General features: G+C 36.1%; 2 protein-coding genes across 9 annotated transcripts; both read right to left on the bottom strand.

The window, feature by feature from the left end:
* On the bottom strand, positions 889-3,425 carry LOC105178375 (exocyst complex component EXO70A1). The gene has a single exon (XM_011101839.2). It carries the CDS (start codon positions 3,077-3,079, stop codon positions 1,046-1,048), a length of 2,034 nt encoding a protein of 677 aa, XP_011100141.2. The 5' UTR covers positions 3,080-3,425; the 3' UTR covers positions 889-1,045.
* On the bottom strand, positions 4,274-13,210 carry LOC105178058 (histone deacetylase 19). Of its 8 annotated transcripts, none has more exons than XM_011101406.2 (9): positions 13,128-13,210; positions 12,277-12,365; positions 10,045-10,575; positions 8,755-9,195; positions 7,349-7,579; positions 5,711-5,781; positions 5,575-5,632; positions 4,692-4,760; positions 4,274-4,606 (listed from the first exon to the last, which is right to left on the bottom strand). In XM_011101406.2, exons 3-9 carry the CDS (start codon positions 10,570-10,572, stop codon positions 4,499-4,501), a joined length of 1,506 nt encoding a protein of 501 aa, XP_011099708.1. In that variant the 5' UTR covers positions 10,573-10,575; positions 12,277-12,365; positions 13,128-13,210; the 3' UTR covers positions 4,274-4,498. The 8 variants fall into 8 exon arrangements, 7 of the variants coding, with proteins under 7 accessions (XP_011099708.1, XP_011099710.1, XP_020554768.1 ...); XM_011101408.2 differs by having other exon boundaries at positions 10,045-10,535; XM_020699109.1 differs by lacking the exon at positions 13,128-13,210 and adding an exon at positions 12,674-13,071.

Raw genomic sequence — 13,216 nt, 5'->3', positions numbered from 1 at the left:
GTAAAAATAGGTTGAGTTACCAAAATATTAGCATTCAAATCAGGAAATACCTATAAAAGATAGAGGAATTGTGTCTTCTCTATTCGGGACAATTGGATCAACCCGATCAGGTATTAATTATTCTGTGATTGATTTATTTCATGTTTATTAACAAGTCATTTATTTGGATAAAATTATAAAAATATCAAAATTACCCCATAATAAGACAAATTGATCATTAAAAAAATACAGTATTTTTTCTTTCTTTTATTTGAAATTTTCATAAATTTCAAGTCGCGGGCCGGTGAATTGAAAGTCGAATATCCAGCTCAATCCGTCCAAATAAATAAGACGTACAAGAACAAAGTATTACTTAACTTGAAGATAAAATTAATATTTTAGCCAAGTTCATATAAACTGAAACTTTCTATTTATCTCAATTCTCGTTGTAACTAATTTCTTTCTTTTGTTAATGGGAATTAAAACCCTTTTGTAGACAAAAAAAAAAAATAGGATCATTATGTATAATAATTATAAATAAATAGAATGGAGCTGGATTTTGGAGGGATGAAATTTTAAGGTTGGAAGGTCCAAGAAATAAGACAAGGACAGTATCTAAGGTTGGCTTGGAATGAATTTCCAAATTCCAATAATAATTTGTCTTGTATGTATTGCAATTGCACACACAAAATCAGAAGATTTTATTCTTTGATTTTCCCAAAAATTTTGTCATTTTCCCACAAAAATGGAAACACGTGCACTCTGTCCTCATATCAGATTTTACCAATCCAAGAAAACAAAGAATAAGACATCACAATTTCGATTCTACTGCACTCTTCTTTGAATCAGATACGTGTTAATTCTTCTTGTGAAAAGAGTAGTATTCTTTATTTCATTTTGTTTGCTTTGAGTCCAATTTTTTACTAAAATTTTATTTTTTTTAAATTTTAATAAACAGATAAAAGTCCGTCAAATTCCTCGTTTTGACGTAAACGACTTTTATCCAAAAAAAAAAAAAAAAGTAAAATACATGCTAATTTAGCTAATCTTAGACCGATAAATGCAATCATGCGGCTGCTGGGGTTGACGATAAGTGTTTGATAGCAGCATTCCTGATGCCAATCATATCTGTGCATTTGCTGCTACCGTAATTGCCAAGTTTTGGTTGGAACAACGAGTGAATTAAGTTCTCCAAGCTCTCAGCATTGTGATATACCTGGTCTGTCGCGTGCTCTAATCCAGACGTAAATCGTTGCAAATAGCTCTTATAAGGTGGGACAATAAGCTCAACTATTAACCGGCATGTCTTCTGTCTCAAGTCTTTATCAGACAGTATCCATGCCGATTGCTTCTTATACATGTCATCAAACGTCTCGCAGAATACACTAATCCTCGTCCTGACCAGATTACGGTCAATGGCTCTACCCCCAGGGAACAAGATTAGGTCCTCTTCACATAAAAACACCAAAAGTTTTTCCCAACTCTCTCTCATGTACAATGCTGCATAGTACTCGGTGGATTCCTCGTATTTGCTCAACCAAGAAGTCCCCATTAAGTCTCCAAGCTTGGTTCCTCTTATGTTATTGCATAAGTACCAATAATTATTCATCATAAAAAGGTAGGAGAGAGCTTTGTCATTGTATCCTTTGGCCCAAGTCTCCAAGTTGATCTCGAGTGCTGTCATTATGTTGTGAATTTCGTTAGAGTAAAGCCCGTCTTGGAATTTCACCTGATTCCAGGCTTGATAGATCTCCAGAACTCGGACAAGAATCGAGCTGTTCTCATCCTCAAGAAGTTGGTTGCAGTATTCCATCACAAAACAAACTAGCCTTGGAACACCTCCATCCGGTGGTGGACTAGATGCCCTTTGCAACTCCACTTGCACCAGAAGTTGCCCGAATATTTCACAAGCCCCGTCAACAACTTTCTTGACAAGATCCCTTGTCTGGTTCCGTATCTCAACGCAGAATTTCCCACCAAACAGCTCGTTGAAGTCTAATCTTAGTTTGTCTAGCGTGGAAAATATTTTGAGCAACTTCAAGAGCTTGATCGCTTCGTTCTTGCATTTACAAATCCTGCTGCCAAAATTGAGAATATTGTTGAATCCACAATGGGTTGCAATCTTTGAGAAGCAATTCATCCATGCATCTGATCCAACTTTCTGGAAGACCTCGCTGCAAAGCCTGTACTCGTTCTTTAGCAAATGCCTGACCAAAAACTCCATGTGCTCATCCCACTCATCAATATAGGCTTCTACAGATTGAACACTAACAATTTCAGACAACTGGATGTCCAGGTAATCCACATTGAGGACTTGTAAAGTGGCTCGGGCATTGGCTATCCGGACTTGTGCATAGATAGATATGCATTTGTCCAGGCGATTGTTAGCAGCCAAAACCTGAGTAATGGCTTGCAATTCTTGAACTACAGGTGCCGGAAAAGATGAGTTATCAATGCCTGCGTGATAAGCCGTTGTCAAGAGACTCCTGTATTCGTTCTCCAGATTGTCAAATGCAGAAGCTAAAACTCCTCCATCTTGACGAAAAGATTCCCCTTTTCCCTGCAGTTCCACCAATACTTTCAGAAGTTTCGACACTCGCAGAAAATACCAATCATCAGCAACAACTCCATTGTCTTTTATAAATTGCATCACATCTTCAAGCCACAGGATCACCAATCTGCAATTGTCAGCAAGAAGCTTTAGCGCGTCTTGGAGGCGTTTGATATTGGTGAGATAAAGGAATAAACCAGCAGCACGAGGGCCAATGTTGAGTGAATCCTTCAGCTCGTAAACCAGGTCCAGGACCTTCACAACAGCAGCTGCAGGCCCAATGGCTCGATGAACGTCACCTCTAATCTCATAAACTGCACATTCACAAGCCATATCTTTTATAGCAGCTTGCAGATATGCCAAACTATGACTTGTTTCCTTCAATCTGGTTCCAATTTCATCAACTGCAATGGCTATGTTTCTTGATTTCTCTATGCTGCTCTTGAGAATTTTTGTAGCAGCAACAAGATTATCAAGACCATTAGATTCTCCCATCCTAGAAGTTACCAACCAACCGTTTTTTGGTGGAAAGGGTATTGGGTGATTCATACAACATGAGGAGGGATAAGGAACTTAAATGAGTGAGATCTGGTTGTTTGTTTTCTAAATTACACAACGATGTTGCGTTACCAAACATCACCAAGTCAAGTGAAAATAAGCCTACCAGATTCCAACCAAACTTTACTGCCAATGTAAGAATGGAAGCATAATATCCACAACTGCCCAACAATTCAAGAATCTGCTTACACATGTCAAGGACAATTTCTAACCTGCCTTTCACTCAACTCACACTTGCTCCTCACCCGTGCTTCCATATTTCTTTCCCGGGATAATTTCTTAAAATCCCTCGGTATTATGTAAATTTAGTTGAAAATAACTTTGTACTAATAAAATAGGCAAAACAAATTTCTATCTACTCTAAAATAATAGACACTCTGCCCTGCAGTGTTGTTTAAGGGTGTCAAATTGTTTTATCTTTTACCCATTATACTTATATTTTAATAGTCGTTTGATCTTCAATAGTGAAATATAAAGGCTCTAAATTATACCAATATATAAACATATTTTTCATTTAATATACATAATCATATATATATAATGATATATACTATATATATACACTTATGAAGCGACGACAGATGACTGCCGACAATCGTCGCCGTCGCCCAACCTGGGCAACGGCTAATCATCATCAATCTAGGGCGATTGTCGCCCAGAAAGGGGCGTCTCCGTCGCCTGGATCTGGGCATCGCGACGCCCCTTTTCTTATCGCCCAGTCCAGGTGACGACGAACCAAGCGTCGCAACACCCCTTTTCTTATTGCCCAGATGCAGGTAAGGTAATAATCCCTTTTTTGGGTGACAGTCAACAAGATCGAGAGCGAGTCGCCGTCGCCCAACTGGTGGAGGGGGGAAAATATAATTTTTATTTTTTAAAAAGTTTTCTGAAATTTAAAAATGAATAAAAATTAATCTTTATATTTTAAATATATATTTAAATATTTAAGTTAAATATAATTTTAATTTAAATGTATTATTTAAGTAAATAATAATATAACTTAAAAAATTGAGATAATTTTTTAGTATTTTGATATATTTAAATTTAATAATAATTTTAGTTTAGCTAATAATATATAATTATCACCTAACGTCAACATACAAGCTTCTACTTTTATATTTTATGATAAAGTGTGATATATACCTTATTTTTGTGTAGTGTGGCAACAGTAATAGAGTATATATAGAAGATAAAAATGCCTCTTACGAGCAAAGTCATGCAGCAGGAAGAAGAGTTGGTGTAACATTTACTTTCTGTTTTTGCTCATTTACATCACTATTAGTGATACACTATTTGATATTTTCTCACCCCCTACATACAAGAATGAATTCTCCGGAATCGCAGAGAACGCCCATAATCAGATGATCATCAAATGCATGTTGTTCTTGATTTTGGAGGTTCAAGTGAACATCACTGCTGATCCATCCCACTGGGACCGGCCTCAACGTCTACGTTTTCAGGGCTCTCTTCTGCCTTAACATATGGCAAACCAGCTGCTTCTGCAGCTGCAATCGAATCCTGATAGAGAATAAGAAGTTCAAAATCTTCGACCATGAAGCACCAACAGAATTAGGCATGTTTTGGAGTTGGACCTGCTGTTTACCTTTGAACATGTCGAATCAATTAGTGTTGACTCCACCTCCCTGGCAACCTGATCTACAGCCTCGTGATTCTGATGAAGAAACGAAAAAAAATGTTAGCTAGAATGAAATATTGCTCTTCATGACAGGCATGATTCTCATTCTCCACCAAAGCAAGGTGGTTGTGGAGCAAATCACTGAAAATCTCAAATACATCAACTAAGTATTATTCGAAAACTAAAACAGAAGTTTGATTCTGCTGGATAAGTTGCTGCTTCCAATGCTCACGTGCTACCTCTTCAGGATTTTGAGTGAAAAGTTGAATTATAATGTTTGTTGTAGGCTATCAAATGTTTTACCAACTTAAGAAGATTACAAAGGTATGGTGATCTTAGGAGTTGCTTCATTACGCTCCTATTTCATTCTTGGGCTAAGATGAAAAATCAAAGGTGAAATACAAGCCTAAGAACTGTTCTCCCAATACCAAAACGTGCATATTGTTGCAGGAGATTAATGTTTTCATGCAAAATGCATAATGACTGTTACAGCAGAAACTGGATCATCCATGATCAGTAATTTTGATAAGTTCACTAACATCAAAAAACAACCACGAAAGGCCTATAAAATATAGGATATATTGGTGCATGACATCAAAAAAGAAACTGATGATCGTTACACTTTTAACCATAGTGTAACCTGATCTATCTGACTATTAGACAAGTAGAGGTAATTCTTTCTTTAGAAAAATAACTAAAATAGGACCACCAACCAAATGTTGTGGTGGTGGTGGCATTCGGAAGAGACGGTTACTGAAATAAGCAATTCTCTTGAAATTAAACTCAAAGTACCTTATTACACTGATAACAATATTTCTTTACTTATTAAAGAGTTTAGGGTGAGAGAAACCTTATGGTTTGGCTCGGATTCAACAAATTCCATCTTCACCCTTCTAGGCGTAGACTTGCTGTATGGATATAACCCAGAGTGATGTATGCTAACTGATAACAAAGAAAGTTTGAGAAGAATTGAGTAGGAAGTGTACCGTTCACAATCAACATTAACATCAGAATCAGGATGATTTCGTTCGTCTTTATTATCTTCATCTTCATCTGCCTGCATGTAAGGTATTCATGAGAATTCACTTCATCCCACATCCCGCATGTGCATTTAGATATACAAGTCATATGTTCAAGTATTCTAATGAACATAGTCATGAGAGTAGGGAGATTGCATGGAAGGGAAAAATAAAGGAATATACAGCTATTTTTCACCTTCCCCGTCCTCTAGTAGGAATCGTGAGGTCTATATCATATTGCCAGTTCACTGGCACTGAAGTGGTAAATCTTACTTAGAGAACAAATCCATGGGAGTGACTAGATGACTCAGACCATTATACAACACATACACTATGGGACCTCCTCAAAGCACCGAGTACAATTTTGGATCTATCTGTTTCCTATTGAAAAAAAAAATGTCTTCTAAAATTTCTCAAATCTATTGGATATTTCAGTTAACTTGAACCAATGTGGAGGTACACTTGAATGGGTGTAGAAGTATTACTGCACTAATGGCTCAAAAGCTATGGCACTAAGATATACTGCTATAAAAATGTAAACATGGTTATAACAGATAATCTTCAGTGACAGTCGACGCTGAAAAGAAAATCTGAAAACAATTATGATAGAACAATGACAAAAAACACTAGCATTATATACTTTACCGTAACCATCATCATTATCATTCCAGTCATCAGGATTTCAGTAAACTAATTTTATTCTTACACTCCCAATCAACACTTTCTTTTTTCTTTTTACTGAATTACAACTTATATTTATTTCCTTTCTGTTAATTTTCAGGAGACTTTTATGTTTGAGTTGCCTCAAGCGTAAATTGTACTTAAAGTTGGGTAAATCTTCATACTAGGAGAAGAAACTTTGCATGTTTTTCCTAACCCCATTTTCATGTTTCACAGTAAGTTTTTCATTCTTGTTTATTTTCTTGTTTCTTAGTATTTCTAAAAGTCCTACTTTCCTAACCCATCTACTCATTCCATTTTCTTGGCTCCAACTTCTTCTTTATTCTTTCTTAGTAGTCCATATCTGCTTTTCCATTCTCTCTTCCACCCCTCACATCTGTTTTTTGTACCTTCTGTAACTTACCGAGCCATATGAATGTATACTTGTATTTTCAGGTCAATCGAGATGCAACCTTCTTAGTGCAAAACAGTATGAAGCAAGCAAACATAATTTACAAAACTTAAGACATCATGAGGCTGTGGACTGTAACCGTATGAGTCATGCAACAAAAACAAATAAACAAATAAGACAGGCGTGTTGAAGGAAGAAAAGAAACGTGCAACACAACCTAGTTCGTAGCCATTGAGATTGATTGACAATGAAATTGAATATTAACTCAAGATTTTACAGAGACTGGTTGAAGAGACTAACATGGTTAGGTTAAGAAATAACCGGGCATTTCCAAACATTGTTAGGACCTCTTATATATGGCCCTGACGAGAATTCAGAAAATGTCCTTGATGAGAGTTGATGTACCAAATTAAGGTAACAGCTGATGACTTTCATGATAGAGCATTTTAAAACATATAAATAGAAAAATCCAATTTGGAGTTGAAAACTCAATATTCCAATAACTGAATAAGCTGACAGTCGCAAGAAAAAACCTCCAGAAATTGAGTATCTGGTGGTCGCTCCTGGAACTGTACACTTGGAGCATGCTGTAGTTTTGAGAGATTGTCAAGAAGCTTCACTCTTATGTGTTCCAGCAACTCCCTAGAATTTTTGTTTTCCATGTTACTTGGAGCAACATGAAGAGTATACTCTGGGCCAAAGTACTCAATGTATTCATGCTGTGGCATCTTATCATCAACTTCAATTCCAAGTGCCACTCCTGTCTGCCCAAGGAACAAAATCATTTCATCAGTAATGACAACTGACGAAGAAATGGAGAAGAGGTTGTCAATCTCTTTGCGTGATTCAAGAATTATTAATGTGGAGCCAACTCAAGGTCTCGTGTGAATTTTTTCCCTTTTTATGGTGTGGGAGAAGAGGGAAGGATTCATACATCCCAAAATGAACAGACTTAAACAGCTCTATTGTTCCTACATGTATTACCCTAGAGAACCAGATTGCAAATCATTTTGTCAATAAATTCATAGCATTAAACAAGCAGTCCTAGTTAAAAACGCAGCCAAATTTCAGTAGTCTGGGAAATTTCCTCAAAAGAAGTTTTGAAATTACACTTACACCCCCTCCGAAAATTCTCAGTTTTACACTAACCCCCTTCCATTAGGGTTTGGATGAAAAATACTATCATTAGCAAGAAAAATTACATAATTTTTCAATTTTATCCCTCATTTAACATTCTCAAGTATATTTTTTGTACTTATAAAGAATAAATGTAATATATATATATATGAAGGGAGGTTAACATCATATTACATTTTTCAACTAATATACAAAATTATTACATGAAAATGTTAAAATGAGGGATAAAATTGAAAATTTATGTAGTTTCTTGACTAAGCTCAGCATTTTTCGTCCAAACCATAACAAAAGGGGATTAAGTGTAAACACTAAATTTTCGAAGGGGGTCTTAAGTGTAATTTTGGAACTTTTTGAGGAAAAGTGTAATTTTGAATTTTTATAAGGGGGTGTAACTGTAATTAACCCTAAAATATTTGGCTCCTTTATGTGTTGGATTTCGTGTAACATTTTCTCTTTAGGGTATAACAATCTTTCTCCTACTAATAATTAGTAGGTTTCACATACACACAAATAATCTTATTAAAACTCTTTGTCATAACAATAAATCTAGAGAGTGAATTTCCTTGGTGATAATATTGAGCATCAGGGATGAGGACAACTTGCTCTGATGTCTATCAATTATCACGAATTATTATCCATAACTAAAATACTAATTGCAACCAGCCAATTTTAACCTCTCGTTCAGACATCTCTCAGAGTTTTCAATGGAGGCAGGCAATTCTGATAAGAAAACATCGCATTTCAATGTTGGCAAACAACTTTCATAAGAAAACATTGCAGTTTTCAAGCACACAAGCCATACCTCATAGCACCAGCAACGAGCAACATTGCGTATTGTGTAGCCACCTCCACCTACTAAAAGGAGTGGAACATTGAAAGATCTCATAAATCTGACACACTCTGCATGACCTTTAACTGAGAGATTGAAGCAGCCCAACCTATCCCCAGAGAGGGAGTCAGCTCCACATTGTAAGACCACTGCTCCAGGCCTGAAAACTTCCATCACCTTACTAATTATTGGCTTAAATAAGGATTGATAACTTTCATCATCAATTCCATCATCTAATGGAACATTAAGTGCATAATATTTCCCCTTTCCAAATCCAATATCTCGTATGTCACCAGTACCAGGAAAATAATCTCCAAATTTATGAAAGGAAACAGTCATGACACGATCAGTGATGTAAAAGGCCTCCTCAACTCCATCACCATGATGAATGTCAATGTCCACATATAAAACACGCTGCAGATTGGAACGTAAAACAAATCAAACCAAAGTATTTATGTTATTACGGACAAATATATATATATATATATATATATATTATCAAATTGTTACTTAAGAAAGTGACTTGAAAATGAGATAACTGTCTAAGAAGTTTGCTACCACTATTTTAATGATACTACTTGATTTTAGTGGTAGTGAAGCCCTAAACTGATGCATGTCTAGTTGATGACAGTGGAATTACCATCTGTTGGATTTGTTTCCTTGGACAAGAAAGCTGCAATAGACTACTAAATCAAGGCTTTATCTGGAGACATTTTACTTTTTGGTCGAGTAGTAACTCTTTGAATAACAAACAAATTATTTTTCTGTTTCCTTTTCAGACTACCAGCCACATATCATTGCCCCTGTTCTTACTAAAATCGACTGACTTTGCTCCTGTGACATAATTCTGGGACAAGTTAGACAGATTTAGCATGAGGTCAGCATCATATTGAGTCCATGTCTCCAACTTGTACCTAGTATAACATGGAACAAGGAAATGCAACAAAGGAAACTTTTATTGCCAGGATATGTTTTCGGATATCAATCACAGGTTCAACTGTGTATCACATTGGCATGATATATGTATGCAGAAAACAATAACATCCTGATCCTAGGATTATTAACTCCCTTACATTTCTGACTTATGTCATCAATTTCACTTTGCAAAAAATTTGGTATTTTATAAATTTTAAGCTAGCCTTTACATATGTTATTATACAGCATATAATTGTTTAATTATTTTATATATAGAACATGAACAGTATAATGATTTTTATTTTAGTATGAACTATCTCCTGAGTAATGTATGATAGTAAAGTCTACCTCATGAGTTTTGAGGAGTTCTAAAATAGCCAGCACTATATCATTGACGTAGCAGAAACCAGATGCCTCACATTTCTTTGCATGATGCAGGCCACCTGCCCAATTTACAGCAATGTCACAATGTCCATGATTCAACTTGACCGCCCCACCAATGGACCCTCCAGCATAAGTTTGGCAGAAGGAATAAAGACCATCAAAAACAGGGCAATCTTCCCCAACATTAAATCTCTTCAGCTGCCTTAACTGATCTTGCTGTGTCTCTGGGGTGACTCTTCTCAAGAAAGAGACATAATCATCAGCATGAAACCTGCAAAGATCCTTATCCCGGGCAGGATTGGGCTTCAAAACATGCATGTGTTGCAGTAATCCATAATGAGCAAGGAGTGCGTGGGTCATCCGCATTCTATGTGGCTTCATAGGGTGACCTTGCCCATAATAGTAATTTCCAACCTCCGGATCATAGAAGTAGCAAACTTTTCTTTTCAATCCATCTGCTCCAGATGGTAAAGAATTACCACCAGTATCCATTGCCTTGCATATCAAAAGTACAAGCTAAGACAACTCAAACTCAAGTACTCAGACGCAAAGAAAGCTCAAATCAAATAAGCGAGTGAGAAGTCAAGTTTGCAACTCATTATCAGTATAAGAGTCTTTACAAATTACATTGCAACCTGTTCTTTCTTAGGTGTTTTCCCCCCAAAAGATTGAGCATTCTTTTGATTAAGTTATGTTGAGCTTTTGGCAGTTCTGGCTAGCTTGGAGTTGGTTCAACTGTCTGTTAAACTCAGCTGTTAACGGAATATATAAAATAGTTTGGAAGGTCAACTAATTATGCACTCTTCTCAAATAAATAACTGATAATTTAGTTCTTCACAACTCTTCTTTTACTTGTTTCTTAAGATTGTTGGACACAAGTAAATCCTTAGTACATTAATACCCTTTAGTTTTCTTTTTCTTCAACTCTGTTTATGGAACTCCACAGCGATGATCTCTGAGAATTGAAGACCCGTAGAATGTCCTATATTGGTTATATTATGTTTTTAAGATGGTGTCATCGACATTTCACTAAAAACATAGTTTAAGCAAGCAAACAATTTAGGCCATAGCCACATTAATTCCTAATCAAAATACTCACTTGAAAATAAAAAGTATATCTGCAATGTTCATACTATTTTATAACTGATAAGATTAGACCAGACAGGAAATTAATACCTCAAAGCAAACTCACTAAACAAGCTTAACCCCAAAAATTAAACTTCAAGCAATAATTACAGAAAAGAACAATTTATCAGCAAGTTATGGCAAACAAGAAAACTCTGCTGTACTGTAGCAAACATATAATACTGAAAGAAAATGGTTAACGTGATGTTCACACACAAAGAAATAATTAGATTGACGGAGTGACTTGTTGATGGTAATGCATCATGTTTTCAGGTCTTCTCACCACGATACAATTTACTCTACAGATGGATTAACCTAATCCAACCAATGTGGTGGAAAAGCTGCCTAAATAAATACGCCCATGCATGTCATTCACATAAACATCAAGAATAGTAGCATCTTTTACATAATTTTAGTGGATGAGCAGAGTCTCAGGATTTTGTCAAGTTTTTTATACAATTTAAACAGAAAAGTTAGGATAGATTATTAGATTTAAATGTAGTCTTGGAAATTGGAAATGACGTATAGTAACACTACTAACAATATCTTCATAGTTCTCAAGTGCCGTTGCCCCAAACCAACACCTCTTCATATGAATTTTTTGAAGTTTATGTTGCGACTGTAATATCTATATAATATTATAAATAGATGTAACCCAGTAAGTTATGACGTCAATGAGTAGTTACAAGCTTGATTTTTGTTTTTCCTCATTGGCATAAATACACTATTGGAACTACTTCTAGTGCAATAATCTGTAATGAAGCTTCTAAATATCACTTCCATTAATTCTCCGATGACCAATATAGTAGGCTAATTAGGTTCCGTGTTTTCAAAACAAGTTTCTGCTTTCCTAGATATCCATCCACATGAAAGAAAATCCATGGGGATGATTTCTAACTGCCTCGATGGAGGACATCAGCGGAGACAAAACAATCCCTAACTTTACGTCAATGACAGAGATTCCAAGATCAGATAAGTTAAGTTACAAGTGATACAGTTTACTGTCAATTATCAACTGAAGAGAGACAAAGGAACTACTTGAAGACCATCATATATCAAAGCAAATTTTACCGTGTGACCAAAGAGGAGAGAATTTCACTTAAACCAAAACCGGTATTCTTCCGAAGATATGCTACTGGTGGATTTTCCTCCAAGAAACACTTCAGAACAGAGTAGAGGTTAGGAATTACACAAGGGAAGGATTAAAATTTGTCTAGACTTTAAGTTTCTCTATCTAGACACGGAATTGACCAGAAAGTAGATAAATCCAAACTGAAAGATGCCAAAAGCCACAATTCGTGGGCAACATACTGGCTCAGAATTCAGCAAACTCAAAACAATCTAAAACTATTTCTTGAAGTAAATCAAATTCAAATAAAGCAAAAACAAATACCGCCGGATGCAGGAGGGGGGGGAGGGTGGAGAATTAAACCGAAAAAAGAACAGGAAAGAGATATGCGGTAACTACTTTAGGAAAAAATTCTCAGAAAACAAACCGAAAACCCAGACACCCATATTTCCAGAGGAGAGACGTTGTATATACAGATGACGAAAGTTCATGCATGTGAGAGTACTGCTCAAACTAATACTCTTGCGTTTTGATTAACAACTCTTACACGCTCATACAGTACCCAAAAAGTCAAGTCCCTTAATTCAAAGTCCATGTGACAAAAACCGCTTGTTACTCAAAAGTTTTTCTTTTGTTGGGCACCCTGTTTCCCCGAATTGGGTCCTCCCACAATGCTACATTAGCCTTATTTCCATTCACATGGAGAAATCCATACAGAAGCACTTTCTTTTCCAGTCAAGAACAACAAGAATAAGCATGGTATTAACAGTGATCACAACGCAAAATCTGAATTATACACAAGAGAGAGAGAGAGAGAGAGAGAGAGAGAGAGAGATGAGGAGAGAAGGGTCACCTGAAACAGAGAGCTGTCGCCGCAATGAATTGCTGTGAGAAGGTGTGATGATGGGCGTTGTGAGAGTGGAAACTTTCCGCATTCGCATT

The sequence above is a fragment of the Sesamum indicum genome, linkage group LG15 (genome assembly GCF_000512975.1).
Source record: "Sesamum indicum cultivar Zhongzhi No. 13 linkage group LG15, S_indicum_v1.0, whole genome shotgun sequence".
Taxonomy (NCBI): domain Eukaryota; kingdom Viridiplantae; phylum Streptophyta; class Magnoliopsida; order Lamiales; family Pedaliaceae; genus Sesamum; species Sesamum indicum.
This window is presented reverse-complemented; position numbering and strand designations above follow the sequence as displayed.